The sequence below is a fragment of the Suncus etruscus genome, chromosome 8, assembly GCF_024139225.1.
Source record: "Suncus etruscus isolate mSunEtr1 chromosome 8, mSunEtr1.pri.cur, whole genome shotgun sequence".
Classification (NCBI taxonomy): Eukaryota; Metazoa; Chordata; class Mammalia; order Eulipotyphla; family Soricidae; genus Suncus; species Suncus etruscus.
Genome location: NC_064855.1, coordinates 6,233,132 through 6,260,309, shown reverse-complemented (window position 1 = coordinate 6,260,309; position 27,178 = coordinate 6,233,132). Strand labels below are relative to the sequence as shown.

The 27,178-nt window shown below is 38.6% G+C and overlaps 1 protein-coding gene across 1 annotated transcript in view; it reads left to right on the top strand.

The window, feature by feature from the left end:
* The window catches only part of DYNC2H1 (dynein cytoplasmic 2 heavy chain 1), a 150,079-nt gene that overhangs the window by 82,407 nt on the left and 40,494 nt on the right, over positions 1-27,178 (top strand). The window contains 16 exon segments of the mRNA XM_049778603.1: positions 437-579; positions 5,414-5,498; positions 7,701-7,855; positions 9,444-9,581; positions 10,179-10,292; positions 10,955-11,115; positions 12,457-12,580; positions 13,345-13,466; positions 13,845-13,931; positions 14,536-14,662; positions 15,929-16,070; positions 16,994-17,103; positions 19,977-19,997; positions 21,376-21,474; positions 23,730-23,853; positions 25,942-26,105. Coding sequence (XP_049634560.1) covers positions 437-579; positions 5,414-5,498; positions 7,701-7,855; positions 9,444-9,581; positions 10,179-10,292; positions 10,955-11,115; positions 12,457-12,580; positions 13,345-13,466; positions 13,845-13,931; positions 14,536-14,662; positions 15,929-16,070; positions 16,994-17,103; positions 19,977-19,997; positions 21,376-21,474; positions 23,730-23,853; positions 25,942-26,105 — 1,916 coding nt within the window.

Genomic DNA, 27,178 nt, shown 5'->3' with positions numbered 1-27,178 from the left:
GGGAGGATTTACCAGGATGCTTTAGTTCTCATTAAGTCGATGGTAGCCTCTCCTATCATAGAAAATAAATGAATTTTTTAAATTGTACTGCATTCTTCAAAAATCTAACAATATTTTATAGGCAGTGTTATGTGCATTTTAGAGTACTGAAATATAGCTAAGTACAATAAAATGGCAATAATAATGTCACCCAGACCTTATTCTGACATTTAATCTTCTTTATGAATATCCTTCTGGAATTTTTTCTTGGCTTATAAGCACCCAGACATAGATAAGGTATTTTTTAACCAAAGTAAATATAGTATAATACTATTTCATAGCTTGTAATAAGTAATTAATTTGTACCATCCAGTTTATAAAAATTGGATCTCATAAAACCATACCAATTATAGACTTACTTATTGCAATATTTTATAATTTTTTCTGCATTTTTTAGGAATTCAACAAAACTTGCATATTGTGTTGATAATGGACTCTGCAAATTTAAACTTCATAATCAACTGTGAGAGTAATCCTGCTTTGAACAAGAAGTGCCAGGTGCTGTGGATGGAGGGTTGGTCAGATAGTAGTATGAAGAAGGTATGTTTTACATTTAAACAGTTGTTGGAATGATAGTACAGTGGGTTGAGCACTTAATTTGCATGTGATTCACTGAGTTCAATACCCTCCACTCTATATGGTTCCTCAGAACCCACCAGAAGTGATCACTGAGCACAGAGCCAGGAGTAAACCCTGAGCACCACTGGGGATGGCTACCCTCCAAAAAAAAGGAAAAGAGGAAGCAGGGATGGATAGAATGAGGAAAGGAAGGAGGGGGAAAGGAAGAAAGGAAGGAGGGAGGGAGGGAAGTAATAAAGGAAGGAAAGAAGTAGGCAGGGAAGAGGGAGGGAAGGAGGAAATGTAAGCAGCAAGGAAGGAGGGAGGAAAGGAAGGAAGGAAGAAAGTAGGGAAGGAAGGAGGGAAGGAGAGAACATACTCAGTTTTCTCAGGGAGCACAGGACTGGGGGGTGGGCGACGTGACAATGTGGTGGAAGCTAGATCCTCACATAAATAAGGCATTTACTCTCCACTGGACCTGAAGATTAATGTTTTAATTAAAGACCACTGAGATATTTAACATTTATTAAAAAAATTTTTTTTTGTTTTTGGGCCACACCCGGTGATGCTCAGGGGTTACTCCTGGCTATGTGCTCAGAAATTGCTCCTGGCTTAGGGGACCATATGGGACACCACGGAATTGAACCGTGGTCTGTCCTAGGCTAGCACCGGCAAGGCTTTACTGCTCTGTGCCACCGCTCTGGCCCTTATTTTAAATTTTATGTCTTTAACATAAAGGCTAATTTAGAATGAAAAGAATAATTTCAGCAATTTTTTAATTAACCAATTTAAATAAAAAATTATCATTATTGGGCTATATATTTGAATGGAGTGAGTTAGTATAAACACATCTTGCTAGATGTACATGCGTGGAGTATGAGGATGGCAGCTCTAATGAGCCAAAAAGTGCCAACCACCTTTTGACCTCTCGGAACCACATAACTTGAACTATCTAGTTCCGCCTCTCAAATAGAGGGGGAAATAAGGGAGGGTACCAGGACCAAACAGATATATGATCACTATGTAGTAAGCTAGACACAGAGGGGACCACTTACTTTAGCAGCCCTGGGGGTGAGAGTGGGGGAAATGGGATGCAGGATGGGAACGGGGGTGGAGGAAGGACAAATTTGGCGATGGGAATTCCCCTGACTCAATGTTAATATGTACCTAAAATACTACTGTGAAAGATATGTAAGCCAATATGGTCAAAATAAAAATTATATATAATAAAAAAAAGAGTGGAGATATGGAAGATGTTCATGGAACTCAAAGGGAGCATAGATTGATCTGAACAGACTACAAATATGGAAATTAGAAAACTCCTAACTGAAATATAATTATTAATAATCAATATATTAATATATTTATATAAATAATATTAATAATGGTCTTAGCAGGGTCTGAGAGCTGAGAGTCTGAGGAATGAGCAGGAATAAATGAGTGATAGCAAAGAGGATGCTGGCAGGTAGATTATGGATCAGGGTTGCTATTAATGACAAGGAGGGCCCTGGGTTTGACTGCTCAGAGGCTGGGAATGAGTGGCTGAGAAGAAGGAGGCAGGTATGGGAGGAAAAATGGAGGAGAAAGTAATTGCACGCTGCCTTTATCCCCAGCAAGAGAAAGGAAGGGAAGGCAAATTGGGTTATTGTAGGCCTGAACACTTTGCTAATATGACACAATATTAGGGATAGTAAATTAAAGTTATATTTAGACTGAGATATAGTACAGAGGGTAGAGGGCTTGCCTTGCTAGAGCCTACCCTGGGTTTAATTCTTGGCAACTAGAGTCCCTGAGTATGGAACCAGGAGAAATCCCTAAGCACTGCCAGGTGTGGCACATCCTTGTTCTAAATAAATAAATAAATATTTAAAAAATAGCATTTATATAAGCCTTTACAATGTGATCTTTGATCTTTAGACTGATTGAGCCTTATATTGATAGAACTTTGATATATATTGATATCTATCTATCGATATCTACGTATGTGTATATAATGCAAAATGTTTGCCACAGTCAGGCTAATGAGCATGAGAAAAAATATTAAAGGGAGGAGGCTACCAAACAAGTAAATTTCTATTGATTTTAAAGTGTAAATTGAAAGTAACCTCAAAGATGCTGGTGTTTTGCCAGAAATCAGTGGACATGAAATCAGAAACATCCTCTCAGAAAACATGGGCCTTCCAAATCCTGCTTCATTTCTTTGGAGAAATTTAGAATGCTTCTCAAGATCGAATTTCCCAAATTACTTGTTTCTTCTTGTTTGGAATGTTACCTGTGTCAAATAAAAGAAGTTGGAGCTTTTTGGCTTCTGTGAAATTTGCTTATACATGAATGGAAACGGAGATTATTGTGCTGAGTTAAATGATCCAGAGGGAGAAGGATAGATATAGAATAAATAAATAATCCCATTCATTTATGGAACATAAAAAATAAAAGATAATATGGTAATAATATTCAGAGATGATAGAAAAGAGGAGAAGGAGGACCAGTAGGAAGACTGCCACAAGAGTGGTGAGTGCAGTCAGGGTAGTGAACAGTTCACTGTGACAATGATATTTGGAACTGATCAATCTGGGAAAGAACTAGGTGATGAAAGGGATAAAGTTATATTCATGGTACCCCTTAATTAGCAACAGTGTAAACCACAGGTCAAAAAAGAAAAGAGGGGCCGGAGAGATAGCATGGAGGTAAGGCGCTTGCCTTGCATGTAGAAGGACTGTGGTTCAAATCCCGGCATCCTGTATGGTCCCTGAGCCTGCCAGGAGCGATTTATGAGCATAGAGCCAGGTGTAACCCTGAGCACTGCCGGGTGTGACCCCCCCCAAAAAAAACCGAGAAAGGGAAATAGAGAGTGAGTGAGAGGAGATAGGAAGAGAGAGAGGACAGAGAGAGAGGAGAGAGAGGAGAGAGAGGAGAGAGAGGAGAGAGAGAGAGGAGAGAGAGAGAGAGAGAAATGCCTGCTCAAGAGATGGACAGTAGGAGAGTGGATAGAAGGGATATTAGGGACATTGGTGGTAGGAAATGTGCACTATAGTAAAGGGTGCTGTACATTCTATGACTGAGAGTCAACCAGAACAATTTGTAACCACTATGCTTAAAGTAAATATATTAAAAATAAAGTCAGACTTCTAGGACCGTAGAGATAGTAGAGAGTCCGGTGCATCCTTGCACGCCTGGGTTTGATCTCCATCACCACATATGGTCCCCTGAGTCCACCAGGAGAAATCTTGTGGCACTGATCTGGGGGAAGGCTTGAGCATAGCCAGGTGTGGTCCATAAACAAAACAATCCTCTCCTTCTAAAAATACAGACTTCTACTACTTTAATATTTTCTAGGCAGTGAGAGGGTTTTTTTAAATAGATACTTAAAATATAATGTTCTTATAAAATATCATCTTTTTTGGGGGCTGGAGTGGTGGTGCTAGAGGTAAGGTAAGCACCTTGCAAGCGCTAGCCTAGAACAGACCAAGTCCCATATGGTTCCCCCAAGCCAGGAGCGATTTCTGAGCGCATAGCCAGGAGTAACGTTGAGCGTCAATGGGTGTGGCCCCCCAAAAACAAAAACAAAACAAAAATATCATCTTTTTTTAAATAAGAGCAATGATGTTCTCCTAAAACTTTATTATTTTATTTTTGGTACTAGCAATAAACAAAATCTACCTATCACTAGGCAATAGATTTAAGAATTATCAGTGAAGAGGACCGGAGTGGTGGTGCTAGAGGTAAGGCATGTTTGCCTTGTAAGCGGTAGCATAGGACGGACCTCGGTTCAATCCCCCGGAGTCCCATATGGTTCCCCCAAGCTAGGAGCAATGTTTGAGCGCACAGCCAGGAATAATCCCTGAGCATCAATGGGTGTGGCATAAAACAACAAACAAACAAAACAAAAACAAAACAAAAAAGAATTATTTGTGAAGAAATTGATTATAAATCATGAGACCAATTTTAAGTTCTCAGGAAACGATTTTTGCTATTTCTTTGTCATGAAATAATTTATTTTTTTAATTTGATGCCAATTCTAAGGGATTTACTACTATTACTTTTATTATGTGATTATTTTTTGTTTGTCTGTATGGTCACACTTGGTGATGCTCAGGGGTTACTCCTGGCTACATGCTCAGAAATTGCTCTTGGCTTGGGGAACCATATGGGACGCCAGGGGATGGAGCCAAAGTTTGTCCTTGGTTAGCACGTGCAATGCAAACGCCCTACCACTTGCAACAACACTCTGTTTATTTATGAATGACAGATTCAACTCAGGTCTTTACTGACACAAGACAAATACTCAGCCACTAAGCCATATCCCCAGCCCTGTTATATGATTTTGATAGTCCTATCTAATTAAGTCTACATGGTGATTTACTTCATTTAAAGAATCAAGTCATCTTTCAGGTGGATGTTGGCATTTTTCCCCTGTGCTATTTATTTGCGTCAGTTAATGGCTGATGGATCAGTCTTGTCTGATTAAATGCCTTCCAAGTGTTTTTGTTTTTTTTTTGTTTTGTTTTGTTTTTGATTTTGGGCCACACCCGGTGACACTCAGGGGTTACTCCTGGATATGCACTCAGAAATTGCTTCTGTCTTGGGGGACCATATGGAATGCCCAGGGTGTATCGAACCGTGGTTTGTCCTAGGCTAGTGCGGACAAGGCAGACGCCTTACCCCTTGCGCCACTGCATTGCACCTAACCCCTTCCTCTAGTCTAGAAGAATTCTAGAAGAAAAATTCATCTGGTACTTTTGTGTTACAGGTTATAACCTGTAACACAGGTTATAGTTAATAGTTCAGACTAAATGACATGTTCTTCCTATTTTAGATACCTGAAATGTTACTTACTGAAGCAAACAGTGAAGAAAAATATAACAGCAAAAAGAAAAAGGAAGACAAGAGAAAAGTTTCAGGTGGGATTTTGTTTTAATTGATCTCATTTGATTTTTTATTTGCGAAATTTTATAATTTATGTAAAGATTCATGATGCTTATAAATGTGGATGGTTTTGGGTTTTTTTAGTACTACATTCATTTATTATACAAACAATTCTTTTCTGAAATTTTCTTGTAACAATTACCTGTTTTTCTGTGATGTGCTTTTATTTTACTCACCATCCTTTGCAATGTACTGTCAGTGATAGGGTTTCATGTATATGGTGCTTCAACACCATACCCATGCCCCTTTGTCAATTTCCCCGCCACCATGTCTCAGGGGCCTCTGGAGTCCCCAACATCCCATCCATCCACAAAGCAACAATTGGCTTGATTTCATAGTTTCTTATAACCGAGTTTGGATCATTTTAAACACAACAAAGTTAGTTATATTTTAATTTAAAGCAAAACTTAATGCTCTCTTGACTTTTATATATTTTATTGTTTTTGGACCACATCTGGCAGCACTCAGGAGTGACTCCAAGCTTGGTGCTTGAGTTTGCTCCTGGCAGTGTTCTGCTGGGTTCAAAGTAGATCAGGGGCCTCCTGCAAGAGACAGTGCTCTCATTCCTATGGGCTGTCTCCCTGGCCCTTTCGACTTTCAGACAAATGTTTATGTCACTTCCTGCTGGCCTGGACAGAATATTTAATTTAATACATTTAAAAAATCCTATTTCTGACATAAATGTTCTGAAGAATCTATTCATATCATTTCAGATCATATGATCAATGTGTTAACTTTTCGTATTTGCTTACTAGACATGCCATCGTACTCAGTACCTACCTATATGAACAAGACATTCCTTGTGTTCGGATATACTGTTTTTAAATTTCATATTCATACTATGTAGTGCCAAATTAATTTTTACTCTGCTCTTTTTCTTTTGTACCAAACTGTTCATTTACTCATCTTGTCAGCTCATCTTCAAATATGTACTGAGCTTGTGGTGTGCTAGTCACTTAGGACTCTCAGTGTAACAATAGCATGATTTATGTTAGGTAGTAGGATGCAACATTGATATAACAAGATGGAATGTTTATAGCTATTTATATGAGATGCATTGGAAAGTAAAATTTCTTATGGGCAGACCATGAGATGAATTTTGGTGAAGTAGCTAACTATTGGTTATAGAAATAACAAAACCAAATAAGTACTTTTATTGAATCTCGATAACCTACAGGATTGATGCATGGGAAATGTCAATAGTGTGTGGTACTACAAGAGGAGGAAAATCTACTTATGGCCAGCTAATGCTGAACAGCCTGGGTCACATGTGAATTCTAGATTTGAACTTTTGTGTGATCTGTGGTAATTTTAACATTTTAATAGAGACATAATCAATGTTTTTCTGTTGACCACACCTGCCTATGCTCATTGCTGACTCCTGGCTCTGTGCCAAGGAATCACTCTTGATGGGCTCAAGGGGTGCCTGGGTTCTAACCCAGGTCAGCTACCTGTAAGGCGAGTACCCTACCCAATAAACTATCTTTCTGGCCCTGGAATTTTGCTTTAGACCCAAAATTTGCAGTCTATTCTGTTATTTAGTTAGAGGAAATAGATTGAATCAGGGAGAAACAGATGGCACTTAGGCCAGTGCAGTGTTAAACTCAGAAGGAATGGATTCGGGGACATGTTGGATCATTTAAAGGGAGCCAGCTCAGTACTGGCTGTAGTATACAAGAAAAAAAAAAGGATTAGGGATGGTATGGGATGTGTCATTACATCTGATCTTCGTTGCTGAGGCAGAGAATACCGAGGAATGTGAGGACAGGAGGAGGATGGATGGATATCTTGTGGATTTCATTGACATTGTTGCATCTAATGTCCTGAATCGTTTGGCTTTCAAATATTTACTTTGGCATCTCCTTTCCATTCAAGCAGCTTTCAGTGAACTTATTTTTGGCTTCCTTGTGTTAATTTCAGTTAATTTATATGTGGTGATAACTACAGATTTATCTTCCTTAAAATGTGTAGGGGAAATGTCACATTGAGAAGAGAGAGCACAGAAAATATGTAACTTGAAATTTATAAGGAAATAGAGCTAGGAATGCTTATGTACCTTCAAAGGTGATGCTTCTTATTTATAATTATGAATGTGAGAATGTATGATATGTAGTCTACAGTATGAAGTAATTAGTGGATTCTGCATATGTTGAGTCATTTCTGTTTTCTCTTTCCAGCTGATCCTGATTTTCTGAAGTCGTTTTTATTGATCCATAAATCTTGTAAGGCATATGGTGCCACACCAAGTCGATATATGACATTTTTACATGTGTATTCTGCCATTAGTAGCAGCAAGAAGAAGGAATTATTAAAAAGGCAAAGTCACTTACAGGTAAATATTGAATGTTTTATGTACAAAAAGATTGATACATATGATACAACATGCTTATGCATATCTCAATGCCTCTTGACTCTGGCATATGTTCAATATAAGTAAGCATTTTACTACTTTCAGTACTTGGTAAAATTCATATTTCCACATAGATGATAAGAATGGATTTTTGCATTTTATTGATAAATAAAATCATTCAATAATTTTTTCTTTTTTAAATTTTTTTCATATTTGAATAGTATGTATATGCTTTTGAAAAGTTAGGTCGCTGTATTTGAAAAGTTCTTTTCACATAAAAACATTGTAGGAATTTAGAATTGTCTATTTAAGCATAATCTAAATTATGCTTTAAAATAACTCCTAAAATTATACTTTATAAAATAATCTTATCCAGGTCATTTCACTTTACTGTTTTCTCTCTATATTTCTCTAATCATAGAATTTTAAAAATTAAATGTGGCATTAAAATGCTAATCTTAGTTATCAGTGAGAATTTTATCTTCAAAGTTTTTGCTTTTATTTTTAATGAGGGATACAAATAGACTTATCCTTCATAGATCCATTTTAATGGGCCAAGTTATCCTTTTATTTCTTATGATTCATTTTCATTTATGTTGCCAAAGTTACATGCTGTGAGAAAGTTAATTTCCTGATTTATTTCTCTGGTGTTATGAGTATTGACTCAACTTGCTCATTTGCATTTTAATCAAGGTGGCGTGCCAGTTTTGTGTGTGTGTTGTGTGTGTGATTAAATTACATATGTGCCAATTCTGTGTGATAAATATTTGACTATATGGGATGCTCTATAAATATTGCTAAGTCTTTTTGTTATTATTTCATCCAGTATTTTGATTTGTTAGTTACTAAAAAGCCCAACCCTTATCACAAAAGATAGGGAATTTTAGTTTTGATGGGGGTGATATGCCTGACAGTATTTGGAGGCTGTCAGGCTCCCCCTGGTGGTGCCAGAAGGCCTTGGGAGGCCTGCCTCAGGGCCCTCCATCAAGGTGTATACTCTGTAGCATGAGCTGCATCCACAGGAGCAGGGATGGTTTTCATGTCTGTTTCTTTGATGACACCACAGTATCAAACAACCATTGGATCATACAACCACTCAGGCATCGTGAATGTGCGTTCTCCCAAACTATATGAGAGAGAGTCTCTAAAAAGGGGGGAGGAATGAGATTAAGCCAAGTCATATATAGTATATAAGGTGTAGCCTTTGAAATTTTTATCAGTGAGAGTGAAACGTGGAAAAGACCAAGTTTTTCTTGCTTCTTTCCATTTTTTTTCTTACCTAAATCTGTAAGTAAAATTTCAATTGCTTAAGCTTTTTGTTGCTCTTTCATCTTTACTTTGGTGCTCTAAAGTCATTTTGTCTGGTGAGCCTTTGTGAAATCATTTTACTATATCATCATAGGTGTATGGATAAATAAATCATTAAATGAGCAATAAGAATAACTTAAGCCTACTTGAAAATGTTTTATATGAAAACATCTGCATTTTGCTTGATTCCTTCTTAGAGGCTTTATTTACTTGGTGTTTCTGTTGTTTTTAAGTATTGTCAATCAAAATTTCCTTGATGTAGGCAGGTGTATCCAAACTAAATGAAGCTAAAGCTCTAGTGGATGAACTGAACAGAAAAGCTGGAGAACAAAGTGTGTTGCTGAAGACTAAGCAAGATGAAGCAGATGCGGCCCTTCAAGAGATCACAGTATCCATGCAGGTAATGTGAGAGGCAGTCACTGTATCCATGCATGCAATAGGAGAGTCAGTCACTGTGTTTGTGCAGGGAATCTGAGAGTCCTTCTCTGTGTCTGTGTAGATAATCTGAGTCAGTCACTATGTCCATGCAAGTTATCTGAGAGTCAGTCATTGTTTCCATGTACACAATGCTGAGAGTGAGTTCCCCAAAAGCAGTCAGTAGTGAAGCCATTAATTCGTGATTATCATCAGTATGGAAAATCAAATTGTTACTTGTGTAGATTTGAGGAACTTTGCTAGAAAGACTTTTGAGTTGTTAAAGTTGTCCCATGCATGTTGCTAGGATCATTTGTATTTCTGATTTGGTTGTTTTTTTTTTTTTTTACATAATAAGCATCTATTGCCTTGATATTGAGGAAAAGTGAAAACAAATATGAGTGAAATTTCCTGATAGGACATACAGAGTTGATTATATCATCAGTTTCCTATGTATTTTAGAAACTCTGCTATTAAGTAACCTTAAAAAACCTTCAGTAGATGTTATTTTAATTTATACTTATGTTTTGTTTATAAGTAGTGAGTGCTTTAAAACTGAAATATCCTTGAACTATTTCTCTAGGATGCAAGTGAGCAAAAGACAGAACTTGAAAGGCTAAAGCACAAAATAGCCGAAGAAGTTGTTAAAATTGAAGAAAGGAAGAGCAAAATTGATGATGAATTAAGAGAAGTACATGTAAGTTCAAAAAGGAGACACTATAAGATCCACTTATATCATTTATGTATTCATTTTCATTTTGGGTTCACCTGGCAGTGGTTGGGAGCTATATTTGTGGCTCTGGCCTGGGGTTGGCAGTCTTGGCAGTGATTAGGGGACCACATGGTGTTGGAAAGTGGATCCCTTTATGCAAAGCATGCTCCGAGTCTGTTAAACTGTCTCTCCAATAGCAGCACTGTGCAGCTTTTAATACCAGCAGTACAGCCGAGTTAAAAAGTATTTGCTCAAACTATTTCCTGATAAGAATTTCAAATATGACCTACAGCCAGAATATATTTATAAAAAAGTGGCAAGAAAAAAGCTGTCTAGGATATGTCAGTCAGTGAACCAGGAGGAATTAAGATGAGCCTCTGTTCACTAGATCAATCTTGATTGGCAAAACTCAGGGTGGCTCCAAGGCTGTGTTGCTCAGGGCCCTCAAGTTCTACCCTGCTGTAGTCCTGGGCCACGGGAGTCAGCTCAGAGCCTTGGCCGTGTGGAACATATATTCTACTGGTTTAGCCACCTCTACCCCTGGGAACATTTTTAATATAATGACAAACATTGTATGATCTGTAAGGAGTTATGAATATTTCATATATACTCTGAGGGAAAAATAAACTGCCATTTCTGACTTATAGCCCCTGGTCAATGAAGCTAAGCTAGCAGTTGGAAACATTAAGCCAGAGTCTCTCTCTGAGATTCGCTCCCTGCGGATGCCTCCCGATGTCATCAGGGACATTCTGGAAGGCGTCCTGAGGCTTATGGGCATCTTTGATACCTCATGGGTGAGCATGAAGAGGTAAGGCATGGGTTCTGCAGTTGCTGTACTGCAGCAGCAGCTTACATTTCCTTGCATGCTATTTAAAATGTTGAGGACACTGTTTCTCAGACATCACCTAGAGATCGGACTCTTACATTGCCTTTATATTTCAAGATTGCCTATGGGATTGTGTATCATGATTTATCTCTTTTTTTTTTTCCTTTCCGCAAGTGCTTGAGCAAATGAATACCTTTAGACCATTAGGAATATCTATACAATATTTCTCTACTGGACCTCACACTGTAGAGAACATTCTTTTTTGCTTGTTTATGGGCCACACCTGGCAGTGCTCAGGGATTACTGAGCTCTGCTCTCAGGTGTCATTCCCGATGGTCCTTGGGGGACCATATGGAACGCCGGGGATCAAACTGGAGTCAATTGCTTGCAAAGCAAGTGCCCTGCCCACTGTGCTATCACTCCGGCCCTTGTTGAGAACATTCTGTGTCTGATATATTGATGATAGAAATAGTCACTTTTTCCAGGGTTTTTCACTGACAGAGAGAGTAAGATTGAGAGCCTGAGAGAGAGAGAGGGAGGGGGAGAAGAGAGAGAAACAGAGAGAGAAGAGAAGAGAAAAGGAGGAAGAGGAGGAGGAGGAGGAAGAGTAGAAAGAGAAGGAGGGAAGAGACATGAGACAGATGTAAAGAAGTGAAAAGGTGGAATATTCACTGAATTTTCAGCCACATGGTTCCCAGTTTCATATCCTAACTCTGCTGTTTGGGTTGGCGCTTAGATTTAACTCTTTTTTTTGGGGGGGGGAGGGGGCACACCCAGCCATGCTTAAGGGTTAATCCTGGCTCTTCACTCAGAAATTATACCTCTGGGACCATATGAGATGCCAGGGATTGAACCCGGGTCAGTCGTTTGCAAGGCGAACACCTTACCACTGTGCTATTGCTCCAGCTCCTGAGAATTAACTCTTTATTTTTTAAAAAGGATTTTGGTTGCCGAATACCTTCTCTATATGGGAACAGGAAAGATGAACAGTGAAGAAGCACTTGAAAATATCTTTCAGAAAGGAGTCAATGTTTTGTGTCCACTCTGACATCAAACTGGCCAGATGTTCACTTGTGGGCACAGTAACATTTCAGTGTTTTCTTGTGTCTGCTCTAACATCGGAAGCCCTGGTCTTTCATATGTAGGGGTATGACTACAGTAACATTTCTCTTTTTAGGCTCATGTACAGAACATCAGGAGAAATGCTACGTACTCTCTAAGCTCCTGATTTAAAATAATACATTGGAATTACAGATACTATACTATGTGATTTCTTGTTAACCTAATATGTTGAAAATTTCTTGTTAAATTGCTTTAATTTAGTTTCCTTGCCAAAAGAGGTGTTCGGGAAGACATAGCAACCTTTGATGCACGAAATATTCCCAGAGAAATACGAGAAAGTGTTGAAGAGCTTCTTTATAAAAACAAGGGATCTTTTGACCCAAAGGTAATTTTTAACGGGCCATAAATCTCCTTTGGACGCTATCTAATGCTGTCTGTTAAAATATGAGGACTTATCTTTATCAATTATTTAAATTGTCTAGATATTAAAAGTTAAGAAACATTAAGCTGTGTGTTAAAAACTTGGGAAGAATAGTCAAGCAGAATTAAGAAAACTAGAATACAGGGGTGGAGCTGGGGTACAGTTGTGTTATTTTAATTGGTTTTTGAATCTTAGTGATCAGTCAGGATTACTTTCCCAGCTTGTCACCTCCCCTGGGTTTCTTTACCTTGGTTGGATGGTAGAAGAAGTCACTGCCAGCAAGCTTTGAATTAGTTTCACTGAACGTTGAGCTTCTCGTACATTTTAGGTTACATATATATTTTCTGATAACAGTCACAATTGTTTCAAAATTACGTTTATCTTGTTGTGTCCCACTGTGGAAGAGACAAGATTGATGTTTTAACTTTATTATAAGTAAGTGTGTTTCTCATAAATGTGACTATTGGAGCATTCACTTAGACCAAAATGTTATTAAAGATAATATGTAGTTAAAATATAATGAAAGATGGTTCAAGGTAGATTGTTCAGAGTATTCATTTATATTTATTTAATGTGAATTGGAAGTCAATTTTCTAGCTAATTTTAACTAGAAACTGAAGCCTTAGTTATCTGGAGTGTTGTTTGGTGATTGCTTTAATAAAATAATGCCCACTTTGCTGTGCTGTGAAAGTGAGTGGGTGCTGGGTTAATTTCTGGTGGCTTTTCAGAACGCCAAGCGCGCCAGCACTGCAGCTGCTCCATTGGCTGCCTGGGTCAAGGCCAATGTCCAGTATTCGCATGTCTTGGAACGGATTCAGCCTCTGGAAACTGAACAGGCAGGATTAGAATTGTAAGTGGATTATGAAATCTAAATAACTTTAGCCTCCATTTGTTTCCACCAATTAGATGACTTACCTGTATTATTAGTTTCTCTTTAGGATTTACCTCTTTTCCTATGGCAGGGTTTTAGGAGTAATACAAGATAAATAAATGTCTTTCTAATTTTTTCTCATAATTTTGGATGCATGAGTATCTCACCATGGATTCTTTAACGTGGTAGAATTAAGTCAGAATATAAACTTAGTTATAATGTTTATTTCCGAGGCAAATCATAACTATTGATTTTGACAGTCTTTATTATTATTTGCTGTAAGATTTCAGTAGAAGGAGCTGCTTCTGCTTTTTGTGATACACGAAATAGAATAACTGATAAACCCTCTATTTTTAGGAATTTGAAGAAAACTGAAGATAGAAAAAGGAAATTAGAGGAGCTTCTTAATTCTGTGGGCCAAAAAGTATCAGAACTCAAGGAGAAGTGAGTTTTAAAATTACTTTGGAATTTTGGAAATATCAATATTTTTTAAGTTTAGAAAGCTTAGTTATCAATCATTGCTTTTTGCTTAATGTGATTTGTCATCTTAACTTTGGGAAGAGTGAAATAAAAAAGTATTCTTTATAATATATTTTGATAGTAAAATATTTTTCTTATATGTTTACTTTGCAACAGGGGAACTAAAGGCAAGGGATGTTATAGTTGTCATTTCCATATCTTTATTGTTTTAAGAATTTAGGCTTTTTTAAATTTCAGGTGATGCCAGGGGACTAATTATTCTCTAGTCTTTGCAAATGAGCATGATCACCTAGAACCAAGAGTAGCAACTTAAGTTTGTACCTAAGATAATGTAGGGCATTCAGATTATGTGAGAACAAGAGCTGGAATGAATATTTTGGTGTGTGTTTCAGCTTGAGCAATATTCTGTACATAAGTATTAATCACATCTTCATATGAATGAGAGAATACCATAGAATAATTCCTTTTATTACCTAAGAATAATTCCCTTTACTACCTAATACCCAAGAATAAGATTAACTCTGTCTCAAGTCCCTTTGCCTTTGATTAAATGTCAGTGTTTTCTTAGATTTCAGAGCAGGACTTCAGAGGCAGCCAAACTCGAGGCGGAAGTGAGCAAAGCGCAGGAGACCATCAGGGCCGCAGACGTCCTGATTAACCAGCTCGACCAAGAGCACAAGCGATGGAAGGCACAGGTGTGTCTGAGAGCAGGGCCTGGTTGGGGGCTTGTTTGTCCTGCCTCAGTGTCTCCCTCAGCTGCTGCCCCTGCAGGAGATTGGGGCTGGTCTTGGTCAGTCTCCAGATCCTCTAGATGAGGATTCCCATGTGGATAACATGGTGCCCCATCATCATGGCTGGTGTGCTGGAAGAATTAGGCTGGGGATCTTTTCTTCAGGAGTGCTGCTTTCTATTCATTCCCTTAAAGAAGATAGAGCTCTTGGGGTGGGGCCCCCAAAAAAGGAGAGTGGGAGGTGAATAAGTTTGTCTTGTGGTAGAAGTTCCTGAGCCTTTTTCATCTCCCTCACCTGGTGTGAATTATTTCTTGTTGTTGGCATTGCTTCCAGACCCGAATTCCCCGTCCCCCTGGGATGGGAGTGTGAGGATTTCTCTTCACCTGATGCAAAATAAATCCACATGCTGATTTTCCAACCATGGGCAAGCTGGTCTGAAGCAGGGTCACACGTGAATTAATACACCAAGTCAGTCAGGAGAGAATCATGGAGTCAAGTTCGGGTGGGGTGGGGTGGGGATTCACATTGTGGTCTCTGTTCTCTCGGCCTGCCAAAACCAAAACCTCTTTATTTACATGTCAAAGGTATAGATGAAAAGGAAGGAGGAAGCTCTAAAATACTTTTTTTTGGTAAAACTGAGTTGTAAACAAACATACAAAGAAACCAGGGAGAATCTTTGTTTCGGGTAAAACAAGGTGTATACTAACAGGTGATGCCAATTTATAATATTTGTTTTTGGAATAAAAGGTATGTTTTTATTAGCATCATTAGGAATTTGGAAGATTAAAGTTCTCCCCTTAGAATTATTAGGAACTTTCAAAATTTCCAGTAAAAATATATGTTAATTTCTACATATAGATTAGGATTTCAGGGGATAGAGCGGTGGTGCTAGAGATAAGGCATCTGCCTTGCAAGTGCTAGCCTAGGATGGACCAAGTTGGGTCTCCTGGCGTCCCATATGGTTCCCCAAAGCCAGGAGTGATTTCTGAGCACATAGCCAGGAGTAGCCCCTGAGTGTCAATGGGTGTGGCCCACAAAAAAAATATTAGGATTTCTTAAACATTTTAAACATCCAGTATAGTTTGAGGCCTTGATAATTTTATATTTTGACTGTATTCAAGATGGGAGTTATTATTTACAGTAATAAGTCATGTTTTCTATAATCAAAAGTGATGTTATGAAGCTCCTATTTTTTCTCTGTTTTCGAATAATTCCATTGTTTTTCTTCAGGTGGCAGAGATCACCGAGGAGTTAGCGACGCTACCTAAAAGAGCCCAATTGGCTGCTGCATTTATCACTTATCTTTCTGCCGCCAATGAGGGGCTGAGGAAGTCCTGCTTGGAAGAGTGGACCAAGTCAGCTGGGCTGGAAAGTTCGTATTTAGTTATCTTTGAATCAAAACTTTCACTGTACTGAAAATGACTCTTTGACTTCCATCCTTTCTTTTGGGAATGAGGATATTTTTCTATAAGTTAAAAACGATACCAGGAATATATGATTTGCCAGATTCCACTAATGGTGTAAGAATTGTTATATTCTTTAATTCCTAAAATAGTTCTGTGAAACTGACACAACTCACTGAATTAATTTTGAATTTGTGTGAATGCAGTTAAATGAACTATTGCTGTAAGTTTTATATTATTCTCATAAGGTGAAATACTAGCATTCCAAAATTCTTTGTGCATTTTATTTTATTTTATTTTATTTTTTTGGGCAACACCCGGTGACGCTCAGGGGTTACTCCTGGCTATGCGCTCAGAAGTCGCTCCTGGCTTGGGGGACCATATGGGATGCCGGGGGATCGAACTGCGGTCCATCCAAGGCTAGCGCAGGCAAGGCAGGCACCTTACCTCTAGCGCCACTGGCGGCTCCACATTTTATGTTTTTAATATTTTTTTATTTTATGGTTTTGGTGACACAGTTGGTGGTGCTCAGGAGTTAGTCCTGGCTTTGCACTTAGAAATTACTCCTGGCAGGTTTGAGGGACCAATGGGACACTGGGCATCGAACCTGTTCTACTGCATGCAAGGCAAACACTCTCCTTACTGTGTTATGTTCCAGCCCTGAGAAGCATCTTTTTGATAGAAGAAATATAATATGTGTTCCAGTCTGTGCCTTTGTGTTATTTTATAAACTCTTCTTCCTTAGCATCTGCCAAATGTAGAAGAATAGATTTGATATTAATGATATTCCTAGTATACTTATGCTTTATTAAGGTTTAAATACTGATAGACCTTTCTTACTGTTGTGTATGGGTCATTGTAGTAAGTGTTACTGGTTTCTTTGTCTTTCCAGAGTTTGACCTGAGGCGATTTCTATGTACTGAAAGTGAGCAGTTAATCTGGAAAAGTGAAGGCCTTCCGTCTGATGACCTGTCCATAGAAAATGCTATTGTCATCTTACAGGTGAGGGAGCTATTAGTGTTTCATTAGAAATTTTTATTTGGGGGGCTGGAGAGATCGCATAGAGGTAAGGCGCTTGCTTGCCTTGCATGCAGAAGGATGGTGGTTCAAATCCCGGCTTCCCATATGGTTCCCCTGAGCCTGCCAGGAGTGATTTCTGAGCCCCTGGGCGCTGCTGGGTATGACTCAAAAAACAAAACAAAACAAAAAAAGAAATCTTCATTTGGGACCCAGAGAGATAGTAGGCCTTGTACACACCCAGCTTGGTTCAATCACTGATACTACCTGGTCCCCCAGTATCACGGGATGCAGATTTAGAGGCTGCAGAAAGTAGTCCTGGTCATCTGAACCACTGCAGGACCCAGGAAAAACCACACCCTGAAACCCTCACTCAGAAGTGCCTGCCAGGATTGTTTCCACCTCTGAGTACAGCCTGGAAAAACGCCCCTCCCATCTCCAATTAAAAAGGAAAACATTTTAGTCTGAAATGTAGTAAACAAAAGGCATTCTTTTTTCTGATTGGTAGCCTTTGAGTTATTCCTTTCATAGTTCCATAAACGTAAAAAGTATTTCGATAATGAAAATCCACCTTTGATTAAGGACTCTAATTTGCAGTATAATTTTAGTATTTTGGGCCACATCTAGTAGGCTAGGGGAACCATATGTGATATGACCATGTATGTGAACCAAGTACCTAAGGTTCTGTCATCACTCCCTGGCCTTGTGGTGTGATTCTATACCATAGTCTAGTAAACGAGGTTGGAGAGTAGTTGGTGGACTCGGAGCATCTTTGCCTTTGGGGACCCAGCTCAGTCTCTGGTATTGGGTCACATTTGGGGCATCGTTGGGTAGGACCCCTGAACACAGCCAGAGAAGCCCCAAAACAATGCTGCTGTGTTCCAGAACCAGGGAAAATAAAAAGCTCCCCAACAAACAGAAGGTAAATTATAAACTAAAGTGACATTATTTTGATGGCCAAGTATTCTAACTTTGATATCCTATTGTTCCAATGTGTTTATTATTAGTTTCCTTTTGCTCTCAAAAGTGCTATGAAATTCAATAGAAAATATGGAGCATAAGAAAGCACAGAAAATGTGTGAATATAAAGCCTCCAGAAAGGAGAGGGGACAACTACTACTTTCAATTTCACAGCATTATACCTTTTTTCTGCTTTTATTTTCACAATATTATAGATTTTCTTGTGAAGACATGTATTGAATTTTTATTGTTGATGGACAGTTCAGTGTCAAGTCTTTTTTGCTTTAAACCACACAAAACTAAAAATAAATCCTAAATTGATAATAACTAATGTTTATGTGATACTATGTTGTATGTCACTATTTAATAATAAATTCCTAACTCATTCCATTTCTGTATCACCTTAATCTGCTCTGTACATATGTTTTCCCCTTTATTATTTTAGTTTTCAAGGCCAGAGATTGAACCTGGCCTCACATGCATGACACGTGCTCTCTTGGAGCTATAACTCTCTCCTTGCTCCCTATACCTGACTCTTCTTTCATTTCCAACCATTCAAGTTATACTCTCAGCCCAAAGGCTTTGAATGTGCCTTTGCATATATGTCATCATCTCTGTATCTCTAACTTTACACTCAGATTTAACAAGTCTTGTCAGACATATTCTATATTATAAGTTTGTTCTGTCCTGGCCATATCAGCTGCCAAAGGCTTCCTTCAGGCTCTTAGCGCTTTCAGCCCAGATAAATCGGTTAATTAATCCCGGGTCAGTCCCTTATCTTCTCCAGCTTCAGTTTACTTACTGTGGAGGGAGTGAGAGCTTTCAAATGTGCCTCAGGTCCTCAAGGTTTCATCTGACTTCCCACCACCCACAGCACAGAAGTTGACTTTTGGACGTGCCTTTGAAACTGATCACCCAGGCCTCCTAATTCTTCCTGCTCTTCCATTATTATCTTTCTTACACATATGTATTTCCCTAACTAAATGACTAGTAGTTTAAACAGTTCTCTCAGACTGTTTATATATGGTTTTCTCTGCTTCCAGTGGTTCTCATCCACAGCCCCCTCTTGCTTCCTTGGCTGGATAAATCCAATATATCAATGTTGACTGTATCTAGTGTTTCCTTCCACAGCATCTTCATGACTTCACCCGAGGTCCTCCCAAGAAAACTCCTATAGCCCTCCCTGAAGAGTCACGTTCTCTAGGAGATTGGTTGAAGTTTGATTCTCACTGAGCTCCCAGAGAGGAAAGGCATTTCCTATTCCCATGATCCATTAGGACAGGGGGAATTGTAGAGATCTGCAGGAAATAATTCACACAGTGAAAGAGGTACAAGAGTGAGTTCAGGAAATCCAGTTCTCAATCAAGGAATTCAAATCACCCAAGCTTTCTACTCCTAAGATGGAACGCAGTTTAGTGGAAGAAGATCAAAGAATGAGCCCCTGCTTTCCTCAGACCCCTACTTTTATCGACAAGAATTAGGTCCCACTAAGAATACTAAGTAAGGAATAATCCAATATACTATCATCAGATCATACCCTAGGGTGGAGTACAATTATTGATTAGGGTAGGATCAGTAACCCAATACTCCCCACATTTTCTTCAGTTGCATGAGATTTTTACATGCACCACAATGATTTTTTTTATTTTGGTATCCCTTGCATTTTCTATTATAGTAGATATTCAGGATATGGTAGATATATAAATACATGAGTGAATGAGTAAAAGTATAGCAATTTTGGGATCTGTTAAATATACCTTAAAGATCTTGTTTCAGTATCTGTGGACAATAGTTAAAAAAGAGGAGCACAAGTTTATAAGTTTGCTTACAATTCTTTAGGCATAATATATGTACTTTTAATAAAACATTCTTTTTTCTTTTTTTAAAAACTGCATCAGATCATTGGTTTGAAATCCTGGGTAAGATATTTTTTATTTTAATTTTCTTCATAGAGCAAAAATCTCAAGGAAATTGTGCAATGTTCATTACTGGCTGCCAGTATAGAATTAAATGCAGGATTGAGCTTCTGTACCTTAGTGATGCTTGAGTTTGCTCCTCTGCATTGCAGGTTTCCTGAATACTAATGGGGGTAGTTCTCATCATAATCCCAAGAATGACTGCCAGACTCCACGAGCACTGTTTAGGACAACCCCCCAAATTGGGAATGCATTGTCTGGAGAGAATGTTTGGGTGGGGGGCACATCAACCTGGGTTAAAGCTCACTTCAGGTGGGATTTGGAAGATCCTCTGTGGTGCTGAGGATCAAATTGCGGTAGACTGTCTGCAAGGCCAGTGTCTTAGCCTGCTCTGTCCTGACTGGAGTCTATCATTGTTCTGACTGGAGGAATTTGAAAACCAGAGTGAATCTTCTAGAAAGTATGTCGTCTATTGTGACCATGTTTTAGTGGTCTGAGGCACTGTGGAAGAATCCCCATGGGATTCACTGCTGCTCTCAACTCAACCTTTGTCTCCCCAGACTTCCATATGCCTGTATAACACTCAACTGCATTTATTCAAGTAAATGTGAAAACTTAAGGAAATTTAGGTCTGTCGTTGGTATTTAAGTTTTTACTCTTAAGTAACTGTTAGATGGCTTTAAAGTTTTCATATTCATATAAGTAAGTTGATCACATGTGATCTATATATATGATGTATTTACTGTATAGAGATACATCTTTGGCATTTGCTTAGTGACTATATATGTAGGGGCAGTATCGCTGCTTTCTAACTTTTTTGTTATAGTTTAATTTTGCAGAACAATCTACAACAATCTATTATCTCCATCTTTAGATCTTAACCTATGGCCTATGAAATTTTCTCTTCTAGGTCATTGCTTTTGTAATATATGCTGTGATTTAAATAATTACCATCTTTTAAAAGCAATTATATGGATAATTATTTTTAGCAATATTTGTCAATTCACTCCTCTATTTTTTTTTGTAAGGCCTTGTATGGTTTATTCAGCCACACAATAAAGTTAGGCAACTTGTGTATTTTAAATGTCCAGGGAGGTCCTAATGATATTGGCTTAGGATTGCATCTCCTTTCTTTATTGTTAAATAACATTTTTTGTGTGTGTTATGAATAGGAGTTGGGTAAATTTAATTGCCTGATATTCTTAGTTATTGTAAAATTTATTAATATTGGCTCCTGTGGTGCAGCTAAAGAAATATATAGTTACTCCTTATGATTGTAGAGTCACAATTCTTTAAGCCTAAGAGAAAAACTCAGTAACCTATTTATCCTATTCAGGAAACTCTGTCTCATGAAATCTCTCACCTGTTTTTCTTTGACTAGAGTCGTGTATGCCCGTTTCTCATAGACCCTTCATCCCAAGCTACCGAATGGCTCAAGGCACATCTGAAGGACTCGCGCCTGGAAGTGATCAATCAGCAGGTGTGTGACTAGCATTTCTGTGCCACTGAGTGATGACATCCACGGGGAGAATTCTGAGTCTGTAGCCAGAAGAATAGCGATTCAGAGTTGGCATCTAGACCTATATCTCCTCTGAAACCTAGGCGAAGAGATGCAACTTTTCTAGCTGTGGTTTTCTAATGCTTTTTATTTTTTGATCAAAGTGGATTACATATCTTTCACAGTAATATTTTAGGTACATATTAACATTGAATCAGGGGAATTCTCACCACCGAAGTTGACCTCCCTCTACCCCTATTCCCAGCATGCATCCCATATCCCCTGGGCTGCTAGTATAAGTGATCCCTCTGTATCTGGCTTGTTGTAGATTGGGTATTAATTCTGTTGTCGTTGGCTTTGGATTTGGTGGTTAAGTCTAATCATTTTTATTACTATTTAATGATCATACAGTTGTTTGGACTTGGTATCCTCTATTATTTCCCTCTCAATTTGGCAGAGCAAGATGGTTCAAGTTATATGGTTCTGTTTGAGAAAAAAAAATAGAATGGGGTTTTCTAATTCTTAAAAGGGGGAGGGATTTTTAAGAATATTTGGTTCTTGAGGCTGGAGTGATAGTTCAGCAGAAAGGGCACTTGACTTGCATGGAGCTGACCTGGGTTCAATTCTTAGTACCTTATATGGTCCCTTGAGCACTACCATGAGTGATTCCTGAGTGCAGAGCCAGGAGTGATTACTGCCAGGTCTGGCCCAAAAACCAAAATAAATGACTTGCATCCCCAGGAAAACCAAATAAGCCATAAGGAGGGCTGAGGACCCAAGAAATCCTGGGTTTGCCTGGCACCACTTACTTCCTCTGAGGACCACTGGTTGTGTCCCTATACCAGAAATACCTTGAAGAAGAAATTCCTTTCATATCAATGGGTTATTAAGTCTAATTCTTGATTAAAGTATAGCCAAGTATTTATTAACAAATAGGTCAATAATACTGCATTATAGAATTTGGAAAATCTGGCAATTTAAAGAAGAAAAAGTTGGGCCAGAGTGATAGCACAGTGTTAGGGTGTTTGCCTTGTATGCTGTTGACCCTGGGCAGACCTGGGTTCAATCCCTGGCATTCTGTATGGTCCCTCAAGCCTGCCAGACGCAATTTCTGAGCACAAACCTAACCCCTGAGCACCCCTGGGTATGGCTCAGAAACAAACAAAAAGTTTATTTTTAATTGTAAGTGTGGAAATCCTTAACTTTTTTTTTTTTTGCTTTTTATTTTTTGTTTTTTTGTGTATTTTTTTTTTTTTTTTTTGGTTTTGGGTCACACCCGGCGGTGCTCAGGGGTTACTCCTGGCTATCTGCTCAGAAATAGCTCCTGGCAGGCACGGGGGACCATATGGGACACCGGGATTCGAACCAACCACCTTAGGTTCTGGATCGGCTGCTTGCAAGGGCAAGCACCGCTGTGTTATCTCTCCGGGCCCTTTGTGTATTTTTTTGGGCCACACTCAGTGATGCTCAAGGGCTACTCCTGGCTATGCACTCAGAAATCGCTCCTGACTTGGGGGACCGTATGGGAAGCTGGGGGATCGAACCTCGGTTCATACTAGTGTAGTACCCGCAAGGCAGATGCCTTATCGCTCCGTGCCACCACTCTGGCCCCAACTTTTTAATATTTAAAATTATATCTAGTACTGATTGTGAAGTGTTAGGGTTCGATTTGACACCTGGTGCTGAGAGTCAAAGACCACCTCCGATGCAGTAACAGTATAATTATTGTATAAATGTCTTAATCACTGATTTCTTTGGTTGCCTAGGGATATTCCTGGTTGTTGGGGGGATCTCTGATTCAAACCTTGGTCATCAAGGGATATTCTAATACAGAACCTGGTGGTCAGGGGGATCTCTAATACAGAATCTGGTTGTTAGGAGGATCTCTGATACAGATCCTGGTTGTGAGGGGATACTCTGTCTTCGACTTTTGGTTGTTAAGGGAGCCTTTTCCCAAGCTCACTCAACCCCCTACTTCTTTACTCCTGGAGGGCACTGACTTTGGTTTTATTTCTGAGTTAGCTCTTTCTCTGTCTTCCGCCAAGAGTGGGAAAGTACACTTTACTAGGCTTTGGGCTTGTCTTAGTCTAGAGGTCCTTATATTGGACTGAGGGGCAGTATCTTGGTCCTTACAGAAGTACTTAAACAGTATTATTAACATTAAATTGTGAAGTATATTATATCTGTGTGTAAGGTACTATTTATAGAAATTACCATGTGTTCTTTCATTCCTTCAGGACAGTAACTTTATCACTGCTCTGGAGCTGGCAGTGCGCTTTGGGAAAACCCTGATTATCCAGGAGATGGATGGGGTAGAACCTGTGCTTTATCCGTTGCTGAGACGGGATCTTGTTGCTCAAGGTACAAATATTTGATCATTTCCAGAGAGTCGCCATTGTTAACAATTCCAGGGTACTTTTTTTATTGTTTGATTTATTGATTGATTGGTTTTGAGGCCACACCCAGCAGCACTCGGGTCACTCCTGGCTCTGCACTCAGAAATTGCCCCAGCAGGCTGGAGGATCATATGGGATGCTGGGAATTGAACCGGGTTGGCCAAATGCAAGGCAAACGCCCTACTACTGTGCTATCTCTATGGCTCCTCCAGGGTACTTTTTAAATTAGCTTAGTAACTAAGTTGGGACATTTTTGTCTTGCCACCAAGTCTGAGGAAACAGAACTATGGGATTGACTGATGCAGCGATGTCATCAGAGCCATATATTGGCGAGGGAGCAAATTCTGAAAGTGACTTATCAGAGGACTGACTTCTCCCAGGTGAAAGATTTTCTAGGAAAGTGATGCCACCAAACTCATGCAAACTGTATGCATTTACAGAGATGTTTACCTTCTATGTATACATAAACACACTTTTACCATCTTTCTGCTAATAGTTTCAAGCTTACAACAGGAATTAGGACTTATTGGGACAAAGAAAACAGCAAAGCTTTTACTGACCCCCTCCCCTCGCCACCCAGCATTCCACTAATAGGCAAAGTTGACTTAATGCTGGTTGGTATGACAATAACCAATAACTTTGGCTCTGTGCAGAGTGCCTTGCAGGGTTTGTATCTAGTCTCAGAATCTCTTTGGAGCTGACCTGTGATATGCTGTTTCAAGGGAATAGAAATAGGATTGGAAATGAACCTTTCAGGCCAACTCGGCTTGACTCTCTTCTGTCTCTATTTGGGCCCTCAGGGCTGGTTAAGTCCAAATATCCATAAGCTCTGATCAATGCCAAATCTTCCTGAGCTCTGAGCAGTGCTCAATGGCCAAGAAAGAGGTTTTGGTAGACACACAGGGCCTCACTATGCTCAGATTCTGGCTCTGCATTCAGGGAGTACTCCTGTGGGGCTCAGGACTATGTGTGATGCCCAGAATCAAGCATTCTCCCTGCTGAACTTTCTCTCCAGTCTGATACATTTTCAGTAAACTGAAATGTTGATCAGATATCTCTAGATTTCATAGGTTAATCTTCTCTATACCTTTGACTTTTTATTTAAAACTCGTCTCCAATTAATAGATTTATACACGCAAGTAACCCAAATCTGTAATACATCTTGGCAAATAAATATCAAAAGCAACTCTTACCCCACGCTGATCCAGACTCAGAAACCAAGGGAATGGCCATGTAAGTCATAACTTTTCTGACTGGGATGTGACTCAGGCATTGGGGCACATGTATGAGGCCTTGGATGTGGATTCCTGCCCCACATGACTCCATGAGCACTGCTGTATGTGGCTCTAAGGTCCCTGATCACTTTCTCAACTGAACACTGCCTGAGGTTTTCCTTTACCACCACCACCACCACCATCACTATCATCGTCACTAAAGTGACAACTTTCTAGACCTTTTCTTGGAATGAACAAAGAAATAAATCTGTACTCATGACTTAGTTCATTAAAGTATAACAATGAGTCTGTATCCATAAGAAAAAAGTAAGTGGACTAACTCCATTATAGGTCAGTGCCAATGTAAACTTGTCTTTAACTGTTGAGACTCTTACATTATATTTGCATTTATCTTTTTGCATATGTATATTTAATCATTTTGCATATATCTATATTTCTTATTTTCCAAGTGTGGGAAATGGGGCATATATCCAAGAATGTATGTTACATAATAAAATATTTATTTTGAAAAATATGTATATATCACATCAAAAGTAATATACACAGTAATGTAGATATTGCTTGATGTTTCAGTGTTGCAAGGTCATCCTAGAATTATTTATTAATATTTCACTTTCACGAGTGCTAATTAATCTTGCATTCTGGATAATCAGAGCTCAGGTAGTCTAACCCTCACTGATGTCATCTTTTGAATTCTTGAAAGAGAATATCAACTATTAGGAAATACTCAGATTTACATGTATTTTAAATGCATATTGCAAAATGCAGACTATCCAGGGCAACTAATTGTGCTCCTTTTTTTTTTTTTAAAAAAATAGGACCACGTTTTGTAGTACAAATAGGTGACAAAACTATTGACTACAATGAAGAATTTCGACTTTTTCTGTCAACAAGAAACCCAAACCCTTTTATTCCACCGGATGCAGCTTCCATTGTGACGGAGGTAAATTTTACGACAACAAGAGGAGGATTGCGAGGACAGGTATGCTTGAGCAGTCATAACTGACCTTAGAAAGCATTTGTAACTTTGTATAGACAGTAAGTATTCTCAGTGGAAAACTGCTTCATTAAACAGGTTGGCATTTACATTTATGTTTATAAAAATATACTCACAAAATGAGTTAAAATGTTTTGTTTGCCTTTTCTTTTATATTAAACATATGTTCCTAATATTAAATTGCTGCCTTTATCTTTGATTTTATTCATTCATTAATTGGAATTGGAAAGTTGGGAGTACCTAAGCTCTTAAGATCCACTTTCTTGGTTTTAATTATGAAAATTTGTGTTGAAATGTGAAACCTTCAGTCTGTTCAGTCTGTTAAAGATCTTTGAGTATCCATCTTACATTGTTTTCTATCTCAGACATGTTTGGGTGGACTTTGTCCATGTATGGCATACCATTTACTACTTTAATTTCAAAATAAATTTTCACATTCATCTTTTCATGTCCATTATTCATATGTAGCTTTTATTTATTGCTATGCCCCCACTTTTTTGTTTCCTCCTTAAAGATACTCTAAAAAAGCTTATGGGCTTTTTTTAACCTATGATAGTAGATTTTCCTTCTTTTGACTTTAGTTAATATGATAGCATATAGATTGCTACAATTTTTTATTTTATTGTAAGTTTACAAATATTTTTTTAAAGTTTTCTTTTGGGGGGGGGTTATACCCGGCAGCAGTGCTCAGGGGTTACCTGGCTCTATGCTCAGAAATCGCTCCTGGCAGGCTCCGGGGACCATATGGGATGCCGGGATTTGAACTCTCGTCCTTCTGCATGCAAGGCAAATGTCCTACCTCCATGCTATCTCTCCAGCTTTACAAATTTTTTTTAGCATATTACATCGCCTGCTATATATTATTTTGTGAATAGTTTTCTATTGATTGACCCGAGGATATTTGACACAAAACAAAGTTAAAAATTACTGAAAAAAAATTGGCAGAATTGTCTTAAAAAGTAAACAAAATTGCTTTTCCCATAAAAAAATTTTCCACAGTAATTGCTGATTTCTTTAGGTCTTTAGGACAATTAAGTGTTTAAATAGAAGATTCCATC